General features: G+C 43.6%; 1 protein-coding gene across 7 annotated transcripts in view; it reads left to right on the top strand.

Annotated features, from left to right (window-relative positions):
* Nucleotides 1–15,800, top strand: part of ZMYM3 (zinc finger MYM-type containing 3) — a 60,475-nt gene that overhangs the window by 5,392 nt on the left and 39,283 nt on the right. For all 7 annotated transcript variants that reach the window (XM_073640996.1, XM_073640995.1, XM_073640992.1 and 4 more), the window contains exons 2-3: nucleotides 5,309–5,999; nucleotides 9,884–9,927. In XM_073640996.1, coding sequence (XP_073497097.1) covers nucleotides 5,432–5,999; nucleotides 9,884–9,927 — 612 coding nt within the window. In that variant the 5' untranslated portion in view covers nucleotides 5,309–5,431. The remainder of the gene's footprint in view (nucleotides 1–5,308; nucleotides 6,000–9,883; nucleotides 9,928–15,800) is intronic.

Here is a 15,800-nt window from a genome sequence, read left to right as displayed (position 1 = left end):
AACTGAGGAAGCGGCCAGGTTCCCTTTAAGTCTCCCTTGCATGTGGATTAAAACAGTTTTTTTTATATTGGTGAGGGAGTACCGGATTGTGGATGACTTTATTTTACAGAGAGCAGCATCACAATATAAAACAGTTTGGGGGTAGTGGATCGCTGTGACCGATTCCCTTTAATGGACATTGGTGGGCGTCCGGCATGGTGGGACATTGGAAGTTAGTCAGATCATTAGTTACACCAACCCCATTTCCCATAACATTTGGTGTAGGCAGAGGAATAAACGGAGTAAGACAGCCAGCCCCCTTCATACTTGTAACCGACACCGATTCGGAGAGTGAGCTCCGTTTGTGCTGGAATAATTTCATTATTAAACCATATTAGTAAGTTTTATTAATCTATTTGTAAACTAGATAATCTTCTTTTTATGGCCTTAGACAATCCCATCCATGTCATGGGCAAAAATCTGCTGTAGTATTTGGCATACAGCAAAATAGTCCTTCAAGTTTCCTAGCTTTTACAAAGCTAAATAGCATGTACCTGCTATGCACCATGCCAGCTAATACCACAGTAGGTGTTAATGTATACCAACTTACAATTGTCTACTACTTGCTTAACTTTTTGGTAGAAGCTCCTAGTTGCCAACATATTCCGCATTTTGCAGGGAAAGAGTTCACCTATAATCTATTATTAATAGGATGTAATCCAGGAATGTCAAACTCAAATACACAGAGGGCCAAAATTGAAAGCTTGGACAAAGTCACGTGCCAACCCTGATATTTATTTTAAAAAAGTTTACAAATTGAGGAGGTTTTTCCTTGTCATCAATTACTATGAACCACCTTTTCACATGGAAACAAACTAAAAGGGGTTGTCCCACGAACAAAGCAAATTTGAATAGATATTGGAATAATATAATATGTAAGAGCAGTTAAAAGCATATGACCGATTGGCCTAATTTAAATATTTAATAATAAAGGATAAAAACCTTGAATAATACCGATAATAATAAAATATGCTGCAAACAGTGCCCCCAAACACAGTATGATACCCCCTCAGTGAATTCCTCCACAATACCCTCCACATGCACAGTATAATGACCCTACTGTACCCCCCTCTCCCACAATGCCCCCGGCAAAGTATGGTGACCCCATCACAGTATGATTCCCCACATAGTCCTCCATACAGTATAATGGGCTCCACATAGTCCTCCATACAGTATAATGGGCTCCACATAGTCCTCCATACAGTATAATGGGCTCCACATAGTCCTCCATACAGTATAATGGGCTCCACATAGTCCTCAATACAGTATAATGGGCTCCACATAGTCCTCCATACAGTATAATGGGCTCCACATAGTCCTCCATACAGTATAATGGGCTCCACATAGTCCTCCATACAGTATAATGGGCTCCACATAGTCCTCCATACAGTATAATGGGCTCCACATAGTCCTCCATACAGTATAATGGGCCCCACATAGTCCTCCATACAGTATAATGGGCCCCACATAGTCCTCCATACAGTATAATGGGCCCCACATAGTCCTCCATACAGTATAATGGGCCTCCGCACAGTCCTCCATACAGAATAATGGGCCCCCGCACAGTCCTCCATACAGAATAATGGGCCCCCGCACAGTCCTCCATACAGAATAATGGGCCCCCGCACAGTCCTCCATACAGAATAATGGGCCCCCGCACAGTCCTCCATACAGAATAATGGGCCCCCGCACAGTCCTCCATACAGGATAATGACCCCGCACAGTCCTCCATACAGGATAATAATGACCCCGCATAGTCCTCCATACAGGATAATAATGACCCCGCATAGTCCTCCATACAGGATAATAATGACTTCGCATAGTCCTCCATACAGGATAATAATGACTTCGCATAGTCCTCCATACAGGATAATAATGACCCCGCATAGTCCTCCATACAGGATAATAATGACTTCGCATAGTCCTCCATACAGGATAATAATGACTCCGCATAGTCCTCCATACAGGATAATAATGACCCCGCATAGTCCTCCATACAGGATAATAATGACCCCGCATAGTCCTCCATACAGGATAATAATGACCCCGCATAGTCCTCCATACAGGATAATAATGACCCCGCATAGTCCTCCATACAGGATAATAATGACCCCGCATAGTCCTCCATACAGGATAATAATGACCCCGCATAGTCCTCCATACAGGATAATAATGACCCCGCATAGTCCTCCATACAGGATAATAATGACCCCGCATAGTCCTCCATACAGGATAATAATGACCCCGCATAGTCCTCCATACAGGATAATAATGACCCCGCATAGTCCTCCATACAGGATAATAATGACCCCGCATAGTCCTCCATACAGGATAATAATGACCCCGCATAGTCCTCCATACAGGATAATAATGACCCCCCATAGTCCTCCATACAGGATAATAATGACTCCGCATAGTCCTCCATACAGGATAATAATGACCCCGCATAGTCCTCCATACAGGATAATAATGACCCCGCATAGTCCTCCATACAGGATAATAATGACCCCGCATAGTCCTCCATACAGGATAATAATGACCCCGCATAGTCCTCCATACAGGATAATAATGACCCCGCATAGTCCTCCATACAGGATAATAATGACCCCGCATAGTCCTCCATACAGGATAATAATGACCCCGCATAGTACCTCCATACTGAACAATGGCCCCGCATAGTCCTCCATACAGAATAATGGACCCCACATAGCCTTTGACATAGTTCTCCATACAGAATAATGACCCCGCATAGTCCTCCATACAGAATAATGGACCCCACATAGCCTTTGACATAGTCCTCCATACAGAATAATGGACCCCACATAGCCTTTGACATAGTCCTCCATACAGAATAATGGACCCCACATAGCCTTAGACATAGTCCTCCATACAGAATAATGACCCCCCGCATAGTCCTCCATACAGAATGGACCCCACATAGTCCTCCTTACAGAATAATGGACCCCACATAGTCCTCCATACAGAATAATGGGCCCCCGCACAGTCCTCCATACAGAATAATGGGCCCCCGCACAGTCCTCCATACAGAATAATGGGCCCCCGCACAGTCCTCCATACAGAATAATGGGCCCCCGCACAGTCCTCCATACAGACTAATGGGCCCCCGCACAGTCCTCCACACAGACTAATGGGCCCCCGCACAGTCCTCCACACAGACTAATGGGCCCCCGCACAGTCCTCCACACAGACTAATGGGCCCCCGCACAGTCCTCCACACAGACTAATGGGCCCCCGCACAGTCCTCCACACAGACTAATGGGCCCCCGCACAGTCCTCCACACAGACTAATGGGCCCCCGCACAGTCCTCCACACAGACTAATGGGCCCCCGCACAGTCCTCCACACAGACTAATGGGCCCCCGCACAGTCCTCCACACAGACTAATGGGCCCCCGCACAGTCCTCCACACAGACTAATGGGCCCCCGCACAGTCCTCCACACAGACTAATGGGCCCCCGCACAGTCCTCCACACAGACTAATGGGCCCCCACATTGATTATTACAGCTGACATGTGCCCGCAACAGCCGCGGGTGGAATCGCGATCCACCCGCGACTGTTAACCAGTTAAATGCCCCTGTCAATCTCTGACAGCAGCATTTAACAGCGCCCCACGGGAAGCTTGTCACTTACCCCGCCCATCGGTGACCGTGTCACATGATCGTGGGTCACTGATGGGTGGGCATGACAACCCTGGGTCTGCAGCAGACCCCAGTGCTTGTCATGCACTGATCGCTATGAGCGCTACCTAGTGGTCGGCGCTCATAGTACAGGAGCATTTCTGCTACATAGAGGTGATCTGTTCATCACCTCTATGTAGCAGAGGCGATCGGACAATTGCTGCTTCTAGTCTCCTATGGAGACTATAGAAGCAAGCAAAAAGTGTAAAAAAAAATGTTTTTAAAAAAATATAAAAGTTTAAATCACCCCCCTTTCGCCTCATTCAAAATAACTATAATAAAAAAAAAAACACCTGCACATATTTGGTATCGCCGCGTTCAGAATCGTCCGATCTATCAATATAAAAAAATAATTAATCCGATTGGTAAACGGCGTAACGAGAAAAAAATTCTAAACATTGGATCTACCCCAAAATGGTATCAATAAAAACTTCAGCTCGGCGTGCAAAAAAATAAGCCCTCACCCGGCCCCACATCCTGAAAAATGGAGACGCTATGGGTCTTGGAAAATGGGGCCATTTTTTTTTTTATTTATTTATTTATTTTTTAGCAAACTTTGGATTTCCTTTCACCACTTAAATAAAAAAGAACCTGTACATGTTTGGTGTCTACGAATTTGTAATGACCTGGAGAATAATAATGGCAGGTCAGTTTTAGCATTCAGTGAACGTGGAAAAAAAAACCATCTGTGGTATTGCACTTTTTTTTGCAATTTCACCGCACTTGGATTTTTTTTCCCGGTGTCCCGTACACTATATGATAAAACCAGTAATGTCGTTCAAAAGTACAACTCGTCCCGCAAAACATAAGCCCTCACACGGCCATATTGACCAAAAAATAAAAACGCTATAGCTCTGGGAACAAGGGGAGGAAAAAACGAAAAAAAAAGCTAAAACGGTAAATCCCAGGGTCCTTAAGGGGGTTAAGCTATATTTTATACAAAATAACTTTTCAGATTCCGCTGGTCAGGACACTTTGAGATTTCAGATCTATCAGGAATAATAGTGTTTGGTGCACAAACCAAGGCCTGTAAAGTCCCTCTTTTTTTTTTTTCCTTTTTACACAAGAACTACACCAGTATTAGCTTGAGTGGAATGCAGATTTTGTTCCCCGGACTGTCTCTATATTATCTGAATGAAACTTGCATAAAGCCTGTGCTTGCCATAGAAGCACCACATTCATATGAATAGGACTGATGCTCATTATCAGAACTTTCCTGTGTAAAATCTTCAGCGTGTGAATGGATGCTCAGCACACACCCTGACACCTTTTGCAATGTGTCTAAATATAAAAGGGATTGTTGGGTGCTGCTCTTTTCCACATTGGGAGGTGAGTGCGCTTATGACGCCTGCTGGTGTGCTATTTTAATGAATAGGATAGGCGCATGCACCTACCGATCATGCACGCATGCTGACCGCTATGTGTTCCTGCGACGTCTGCAGCGCCGCTCACCTCCCGATGTGGCAGCCCCATTATATCTGGATCACTCATGCTTATAACGGACAGGTTAATGATATTTATATATGTTTGTTGGGGCACCTTTCTGACTGTACACGTTTTCTCTTTCCAGACCGGGGCCTCTCTAGCAGGTTCCCTGACACTAACAACTGTGAGTGGAGACCTTCAGGCCGAAGCTGCACTTGGACCAGCTGATATTAGATCTCATTGCCAGGAATCTTTTTAGTCTACAAATATGGAGAGTGATGAAAATAAAGAACCTGACAGCCAAAAAGAGGAAGATGCCGCAGAGACTGCCAGCGAAGAACCGGGCAGCAAGGCAAGCAAAAAGGCCAAGGCAGGCGCTAAAGTGATTGTTAAAGAAGAAAACTCTGATGTAGACCCTCAAAGTAAAAAATCGCCTTCAGATACAGAAAACGAAAGTAAAGATGATGTAGTCTTTGTTGCAGCAAGGATGACCAAAAAATCTGATTTGGAACGTTCAAAAGCTCAAAAAACAAAGCGCATTGAAGAAAATGGAGATTCAAGCCAAACCATCGCCGAAACTCGGGAGAACACAAATTGTGCACCCGAAGAGAAAGCAGCAGGAGAAGCTCCTGAAACACAGGCAGACTCGCCACAGCCCAGCCAAACGCTTCCAAGAAGGATGAGGCTGCGACCTACACTAAAACCTCGCTCGTCTGGACCCCAGAATGTAGACCATAATGTAAGCACTGATAAAGAATCCAGCCCACAGGAGAAAGAGGCGGCTCAACCCTCTGAGAAGAGCGCTGATGGAGAAGCCAATTCCACACCCTCATCTGGTGTGTAGACCCTTCTTATCATATGTGTTGGTTAGATTTGTCTTTACATTCGTGTGATTTATAGTCTGGTTCTTGTAGATTAGGATAGGGGGCACGGAGTACTTGGTACATCTGCCATGTGACGTCTCTAAAGCCCCATCACACCCACTGCATAGGGCCTTCCCGCAACCCTCCCCCAATAGGGCCTTTCCAGCCCCCCAATAGGACCACCAATACTTGTTTCCCAGATAATGCTGAATGCGTAAGTGTGGGGTACGCAATTGCTGCAATGCCCATGCAACATGCTACACGAAAGGCCATCTGTACACGGGACTACCTACCTGTAACCTAGACACCTATTTGGGAATAAATTACAATTTTAGTGAATGCTTGTTGATTTTAAATGTTCTTTTTTATGAGGAAAGTGGCAGCTGTCAACGGTTCTACATCATCATTAGAGAGGTATTTTACTACTATGATATTGATGACCCATCCTTAAGGGTAGCTCATAATTATCTGATTGGTGGACACTCCCACCCACCTGCTTTCACTAGCTTCATCAATGGCAGGCTGAAATTGGTGTAAAGAGCGGACCCCCAACTGCTCCGTTACACTGTTTAGGGGCCATTCCCAGGTACTGCTGATCAGTGCCGAAAGAATTGAGTCATTAAAGGGAATCTGTCACCCCCCTGGGACCTATCAGATGTGTGAATCTCTACATACCTGTATGTCCCATATTAGAGGTCTAGTTGCTTTGAAATACCTTTTTATTAAGTTAGTTATGACAAGCTTCGCGTCTGGGGGACGCCTATTTACTTAATTTCCATATTCCCCCTCCCCTGCACTTCATAGGGCCCTGTGACGTGCAGTTCCCGTGGCCAGATCCTGCGCAATTTACCCTGTATAAACGGCGCAGTAATCCTTGCCGTCTGTGTAGCCTCGTGGAGCAGGTGCCGGGAAGGCAGAGTGACTCGCCTTTGGGGCTGGATTATCACATGTCGTTTTCAGTGCAGTTTTTGATTGACTTTTTATGTGAATTTATCAGAGTGCACACAATTGAGATAAAAGCAAAGCCACAATAAGAGGAATTAAAATTCCCCCAAGATTCAAGAAAAACACAGCAAAAAAGGGCAGCAGTGTTTACCTGTCCAGGTCTCAGAACTAATGCACTACCAGGATGCAGAAAACCCATATATTAAAGATGGTGCAAAATACTGATGAGACAACCGCTCACAACCTACCAGTTCATGGAGGGGGTGACTGCTTAGTATTAAAATTGCACACAAAAGGCTTGTATAAGGTGCTGTTCACACATAAGTAGTGCATAGCATCTGGCTTACAGCCTATTTGTAATGCCCATACTATTCTATTAGGCGGGCAGTCCTGGACTATATAAGTACACCCCATGAGGACAGACACCTTAGTTTACAATACCAACACTGATGGGCCTTGCTGCACCCTGGAATAAAGTGCAAAAAATACATATATGAGGTATTGATCAAAAAGCGGGGATCCTTAGATCAGGAACAGAACAGACATTTATAAAACATTCTCATAACTTTCCCAAATTCTTATGAGAACATTTACAGCACATCCTGCATTGTACTACTGTACCAATTTATTCTATATTTTTAGCAGTCTGAGTCGGTCCATTTTATACTGACTCCAACTTCAACTCCACCAACATGGACACTGACTACGCCGTACTGGTGTACAGTGGAATGTAAACTTTTGGGCACCCCTGGTCAAAATTACTCTTATTGTGAACAAGTAAGCAAGTTGAAGATGAAATGATCTCTTAAAGGCCTAAAGTTAAAGATGACACATTTACTTTGTATTTTTGTCAAAAATAAAAAATAAAATATATATTTTCATGTTTTATATTTTTAAAATTTCAAAAAGGAAAATGGGCCGACGCAAACATTTGGGCAACCTGCATGGTTTGGACCTAGTAGCACCTACTCTTGCAAGTATCACAGCTTGTAAACGCTTTTTGTAGGCAGACGAGTCTTTTTCAATTCTTGTTTGAGGGATTTTCATCCATTCTTCCTTGGAAAATTCTTCCACTTCTGTGAGATTCCTGGGTTGTCTTGCATGCACTGCTATTTTGAGGTCTAGCCTCAAATTTTCAATGCTGTTCAGATCGGGGGACTGGAAGGGCCATTGTAAAACATTCAGCTTGCACCTTTTGAGGTATCTATTGTGGATTTTGACGTGTGTTTAGGATCATTATCCATTTGTTGAAGCCATACTATATTCAATGTTAGCTTTTTTACAGATGGTGTTATGTTTGCATCAAGAATTTGTTGAAATTTAATTGAATCCATTCTTCCCTCTACCCGTGAAATGTTCCCCGTGCCATTGGCTGCAACACAACCCAAAAGCATGATTGATCCACCCCCATGCTTAATGGTTGGTGAGATGTTCTTTTCCTGAAATTCTGTGCCTTTTATCCTGCACACATACCTTTGATCATTGTGGCCAAAGAGTTCTATTTTAACCTCATCGGTCCACAGGACTTGTTTCCAAAATGCATCAGGCTTGTTTAGATGTCTTTTTGCAGACTTCTGACTCTGAATTTTATAGTGAGGACTCAGGAGAGGTTTTCTTGTGATGACTCTTCAATGAAGGCCACATTTGTTCAGGTGTCTCTGAACAGTAGAACAATGTACCACAACTCCAGTGTCTGCTAAATCTTTTAGAAGTTCTTTTGCTGTCATGCAGGGGTTCTGATTTGCCTTTCTAGCAATCCTCCCCGCAGCTCACTGAAATTTTGCTTGGTCTTCGAGACCTTATCTTGACCTCCGCTTTTCCTGTTAACTGCCATTTCTTAATTACATTTTGTACTGCTTAAAGGGCGAATTGAAAATGCTTTGCTATCTTCTTGTAGCCGTCCCCTGCTTTGTGAGCCTCCACCTTTTTAATGATTGCCCGAGGTCCTTGGGATGCCATTTGGTGTAAAATTACTCCACAGAAATAGTTAAAATGTTACTTTATTCAGATATGTTTAAAAACACAATAACAAATCATTAAAAAGCAAGTTTGCCTCACTGGGTTCATTGGGTAGTGTCATGTATAGACCATTTCAATGATGCTAAAATTGGTAAGTGCAGTTTACACGTGTTAAACCTATCATGAATATTGCACTCGCCCTAAGGGCTTACAACGAAGTTGGTAAGTTATGTTTATGCAAAGTGTGTATAAATCTAATCACAGATATTGCACAAGCCCACGTGTGAGTTCAGTGTTCTACACATCACTTTAGCACTTACTATTTGTATAATTTACACATGTTGAACCTATGACGAAGATTGCACAAGCTCAAAGAATACTCAGAAGCTCATCAGGTACATTTACCCTTGGTATATTCTATCAGATCACAGTTATTGCATAATTCTGCATGTATATTTCAACTAAATAAGTCATAATAAATCAGCACAGACTACTCTTAAGGCAGATGTTTAATATTTGTCAGGTGTGTGACCATGTGTGCCAAAAGTCATGGCCTCAAAGAGGGGATATGATGGTATTTCTAACGAGATAATCTTGGTATATGCATAATGCCAAATAATCAGAACTCCCCAAAAAATAAATAGATTAGAGGAAACACATTTACAAGTATTGACAAAATGTCAGCATCTAGCTTCTATACATAAGAATAGAACAGCGTAGAACATGGGCTTACCCAGTGCCAACCTGAGCCCCTATGGGCGTTTCACCCTGCTTCCTCAGGGAACGTGGGATTGGGTGGAATTGTGGGTCTCAATTGAAAAGGTGTATTCTATACTGTGAATATAGGTTGATTTAAGGAAGGTTATTAATTGTTATTAAAATGAATGTTTGATTTGCTAACTATTACTGTTGTATCATTGAGTTATATTCTTCATTTCTGACCTGCTTTTCAGGTGATGGACAAGAAGAGAAGGGGCCGGAGGCCAGCCGATCAGTGGTAAGGACACTCAATGCCTTAAATTGTTACTAGTCCGAAGTAATAATCTGTACAGTCGTTGTAAAGCTGTATATTTGTCAGTGATATGCACTTCTGCCATGTAATGACACTGCTGCAGTGCTATGTGTGTGTTTGGTGTAACACTTCTCAAATTGCCTCCAGTATATAGAAGTATAGGACCTTCTCTTATATCGTACATCTGTCTATATCAGTATTTAGATCAACCCTGAGCTGTTAATATAATGGCCCTGATGAGTTCCAAATGTAAGTGCTATGACTGTGCACAATAATCTACATTTAAATACAGACAACCGTCCCTATTATTGCTCTATAAGCAAAATATGGCATACAACTACATATAATGAGGGATTGCTGCTGACCCCCATTTCTGTGACGGTGATTTTTATTTATTATAAGTCCATGTCTCCATTGACTTGTAATCCATCGGCATATCTTGCTCAGGCACCAACATTCCCAGGGGCAGCGCATGCGCAGATGGATGGTCCGACTCTTGCAACATCGTCAGGTCGTTACTGCATGTGGCTGCTCCCGGGAATGACTGCACCTGTGCAAGATGTCGGCCAATGGAAGCAGGTCACGGAGAAGAGTGACCTGTCAATCACTGGCAGGAGGCTGGCTCCAGGAGGAGAGAGAGAGATGCCAGAGAGCTGTAAGTACAGGCCAAGCACCTGCACTTCTAAGCTCATTGGCATAAGAATTCACCTATGGATTATGAGACAACGGAGTCACAGACTTACAATATAAAGGTATGGAGGTAATCAACATTACAGGTTTACTGTGATTTCATTACTTTGGGGTCTAAAAACCCGCTGACCCTTTAACATAATGGCTGCGTGCATATTGGACTACTTTTTCATTTTGTCAGGTTCCTTAGGCTGCGTGCCCACTATGCGTTTTTCAAGCGTTTTTGCCGCGGAATTTCCGCAGCGAAAGCGCTTAAAAAACGCTTGGTAATACGTGCCCCATGATCCCCAATGATAATTCGCATGTGCTGCGCAAATGCTGCAGAAATTTCCGCTGCGGATTATCATTGCGGAAAAATACGCAGCATGTCCATTAATTTGGCGGACACGCAGCGTAACTGCCGCCATTGACTTGCATGGAATCGCTTAATATCCGCATGACTACATGTGCACATGCGGATATTAAACGATTCAATGTGCGGATGGTACCCGGGTCTGGAGAAGAGGAGACTCTCATCCAGACCCAGGTACCATAGAACCTGTTAAAAAAAGAATTTAAAATAAAGATTATGCTTACCTTCCAATGGCTCCCAGTCTCCTCAGCGATGCGTCCAAACAGGACCTTCCATGACGTCATTTAGTCATGTGACAGGTCACGCGACCGCTGACGTCGGCGGTTGCGTGACCTCTCACATGACTAAATGACGTCATGAAAGATCCTTACACACCACCGCGAGCCATACAAGAGACCGGACGCAGCGGAGAAAAGACCGTAGGCCATCGGAAGGTGAGTATAATCTTTATTTTTTACCATTCTTATTCTTTTTTTTTAACTATTACTTGGTCACAGTATATAAATCCATGCCGGTTGCATGGATTTATATAGTGTGACCAAGTTGTCAAGCACTTTCCAAGTGATGCTAAAATCTCTTGGAAAAGTTCTTGATAACCCGCATGCAGAAATGCATGTGAAGAACACTTCACAAACGCTTCTACCTGGCGGGAAAAACGCATGTAAAATCCGCATACGTTTTTCTGCCAGGGTGATGCAGAAAAATCTGCAGCATTTCTGCATTGTGGGCACATAGCCTTTATAATATCCGGCTGATCAGTTGTACCTTTATTCCTCTAGGCTTAGTGATCTTTTGTCCTAGTGTAGACAGGGTACAGCAGGGAGGTTCCTTCTGCAGCCAGTTGTCTCACAGCCAGACACAGGACAGTGAGTAGGAGGGATAAGGCAGAGCCCCTGAGACACACAGAATTCTTTACTTATTTCTCAGATATATTAAAATATGAGCTTAAATAGCATCAAAGAATAGATGAAGAGTAAGTGCTGTCTATTTTTCTTTTTAGCACATATTGTGTTTACAGTGGTGCTTGAAAGTTTGTGAACCCTTCAGAATTTTCCAGCCTATGTAAAATTTGACCGAAAACTACATTGCTCAGCATAAATAGATTTGTCAGAAATCTTAAGTTTCCTTTCCGAATCAACATTTTCTACGGGATACCATATTCTAAAATACTCCCATAAATGTGGACTATTGTTTGCAAAAAAGATCACTGAGCGCACGTGAAGGCACGGACTGGCGGCGGGTCTCCTGACCGGAGCATTGCAGCTTCATATATTTTTATGAGGCTGTCACGCTGTGGTCAGAAGATCCGCACCCATTACATGCATTGCTTTCAGTGATCAGAACGAGATCCATGGACGTCTGCATGAGCCCTTAGACTACAAAATTCTAATTGAGAAGAATTCACTCACAGGTAAGTCTAATAATAAGGTGTCCAGCAGACAGTAGACTATAAAGGATGTTACTTAGGAAAGAAAATCCCTTGCCATTTCATGCTGTCAGCAATGGCACCACATGGAAGAGAAATGTCGCAGGACTTGAGAAAGAGAAAATAATTTCTTTAGACAACAAAAGTGAATGCCACAAGCTTCACTTATTATTCCTAATGTTGTAAAGATGAACCTGCAACCATCTACAGACACGTCCAGGTCAGCCACGGTGGGAAGTACAAAGAAAAGTGCATGGTGGTGGCAGTGTCCTAATGTGGGTCGGCATGAGCGCTGAGAGTATCAGGAGCTAAATTTCATTGATTGTTATATGAATTCACAAATGTACTGCTCTATATTTAAAGAGGAGATGCTGCCATCACACACTGCCCTTGATAAACATGCAATCTTCCAACATGACCATGAACCAAAACACATCTAAGGCCTCTGCTGCATTTCTAACAAAGAACAGGGTGAAAGTGATTCAGGTGTCTCCTGATCTGAACCCCATTGCACACCTGTGGGGGATTCTGACGAGTTGTCATCACTCTTCATCTGGGATACAAAAGAGATCGCTTGTGATGTTTGGAAACAGATAGATGTTGCAATATGTCACCAACTTTTTCATTCCATGCCTAGAAGACTTGGTGTAACTCAACTTTTGAAATTGTTGTGTTAATTGAGAAATTTAATAAAAATCTTACTTTTCCAAGGGTATGTACTCATTTATACTGAGTGTTGTACATCAGATTTTCACAAAAGTCCAAAAGGTAGAAAAAGAACTAAATCAAACCAGTCAGAAAATTTTAGTCTGTCTTTTTTTTTTTTTTTGAAATATCAGTTTTCTGTAAGTGGTAAAAGTATGTGAACCTTTGCTTTCAGTGACTGGTGTGGCTTTGTACAGCACTGGTGGCATCTAAACGTTTCCAGTAAATGTTGATCAGTCCTGCACATCGGCTTGATGGAATTTTAGCCCATTATTCCCTAACTTTTATTCTTCTTTAACCATTCTTTTTTTAGAATGACTTGTATGCCAGAATTCATTGCTCCATGCAGGAAAACTGGCCCAAACCTTGATGCCTCCACAGTGTTTCACAGCTGGTATGAGGTCCCAAACCTTGATGCCTCCACAGTGTTTCACAGCTGGTATGAGGTCCCAAACCTTGATGCCTCCACAGTGTTTCACAGCTGGTACGAGGTCCTTATGCTGCAATGCGGTGGTTTTCATTTTCCAAACTTAATTTTTTTTGGTTTAAATGAGAATAATTATATTGGTTTAATCTGTCCAAAAATATTGTTCCTGTAGCCTTCTGTTTCTGTCCTGATTGTCACCCGATTGATTGAAACACCAGATTCTAATTTCACCTTCAAATTATCTGCTAGTGTATGTTTTGCTAGGTTCACATACTTTTGCCACTCGCAGTTGGATCATTTTCCACAATATAAGACAGTCTAATATTTTTTAACTTCTTTTATTTGGTTCTCTTTCTCTACTTTTATGACTTGGGTGAAAATTCAGTTTTAGGTAAAATTTACGCAGAAATGTGGAAAATTCTCAAGGGTTCACAAACTTTTAGTCACTGCTGTAGTGCTTAAAGGGGTTGTCTGAAACCAAAGGTGAATTTCATACTAAATGTCTAGTTAATGTAGTAATCTAACCACTTTCTAATGAACTTCAATTAATAATTCCCGAACATTCCCCTCTCTTCCTGTGTTTTTTTTTGGGGGGGGTTTTGTTTGGTTTACTTGTGGTGATGTTTCGTTTGATTATCCCACCATGCACTGGGAATTGTCAAAGGGGACATCATCAGTGGGATGGCAGTGGTCATCAGTGACATCATCAGTGGGATGGCAGTGGTCATTAGTGACATCATCAGTGGGATGGCAGTGGTCATCGGTGACATCATCCGTGGGATGGCAGTGGTCATCGGTGACATCATCAGTGGGATGGCAGTGGTCATCGGTGACATCATCAGTGGGATGGCAGTGGTCATCGGTGACATCATCAGTGGGATGGCAGTGGTCATCGGTGACATCATCAGTGGGATGGCAGTGGTCATCGGTGACATCATCAGTGGGATGGCAGTGGTCATCGGTGACATCATCAGTGGGATGGCAGTGGTCATCGGTGACATCATCAGTGGGATGGCAGTGGTCATCGGTGACATCATCAGTGGGATGGCAGTGGTCATCGGTGACATCATCAGTGGGATGGCAGTGGTCATCGGTGACATCATCAGTGGGATGGCAGTGGTCATCGGTGACATCATCAGTGGGATGGCAGTGGTCATCGGTGACATCATCAGTGGGATGGCAGTGGTCATCGGTGACATCATCAGTGGGATGGCAGTGGTCATCGGTGACATCATCAGTGGGATGGCAGTGGTCATCGGTGACATCATCAGTGGGATGGCAGTGGTCATCGGTGACATCATCAGTGGGATGGCAGTGGTCATCGGTGACATCATCAGTGGGATGGCAGTGGTCATTGGTGACATCATCAGTGGGATGGCAGTGGTCATCGGTGACATCTGTCTCAGGGGCGGGGCTAGACCGTGCTGTACTGAGCATGTGCCAGCTGTCAATTCCAACACATGCTCAGTATTTTCTTTGAATACGCATTGACATCGCCCTCATTCATTGGGTCTAAAGAGAAGTGACGTGCCGGCAAAAGAGCGCAGTGTCTGTGCCCATTGAAAATGTAGAACAGAGACTAGCCTGGCCCTGAAAAGATGTCATCAGTGATATGTTATCAGAAGTATGAAAAAAAAGACAGTAAGTTGGCGTAAAGAGGGAACGGTAGGGTCATTTTAATTGAAGTACCGTATACACTCGAGTATAAGCCGAGTTTTTCAACACTTTTTTTTGTTGTGCTGAAAAAGCCGTCCTCCGCTTCTACTCGGGTATATACTTGAGTATATACATAATTCTGGTGGTGGATATTGGAAGGGCAGTTGCGGTGGAGGAGCGGGGGCACACGCAGTAGTCGGCTGCTGCAGCTACCACGTGTGCCCGCTGCTAAAGGGAAATTAATATTCACTCTTCTCCACTCCCATTGGTGTGGAGAAGAATGAATATTCATTCTCTTTAGTAGCGGGCACGGAGGATCGCTGAGCCGCAGCTCGTGCTGACAGTGCCCACTACTAAAGAGAATGCATATTCACTATTCTCCATACCCATAGTCCTGGCATGGAGAGGAGTGAATATGCCGGCAGCTCACAACAGCATCTGAGAGCGCATGGCTGTGTCGCCATGCGCTGCTCAGATGCTGACATGAGCTGCTGGCAGACAGAACGCTGAGGTGATGAAGGCAGGTGAGTATAAGTGTTTATTTTTTTTGTGTGTGCAGTGAGGAGGCCATGCACCCCAGGATTGGGGGATGAGGGGGGCCA

The sequence above is a fragment of the Phyllobates terribilis genome, unplaced genomic scaffold (assembly GCF_046119375.1).
Source record: "Phyllobates terribilis strain yellow unplaced genomic scaffold, ASM4611937v1 Scaffold_7__3_contigs__length_470593459, whole genome shotgun sequence".
In the NCBI taxonomy this organism is placed as follows: domain Eukaryota; kingdom Metazoa; phylum Chordata; class Amphibia; order Anura; family Dendrobatidae; genus Phyllobates; species Phyllobates terribilis.
The sequence above is the reverse complement of the archived record's forward strand: the minus strand, read 5'-3'. Positions and strand labels throughout refer to the sequence as shown.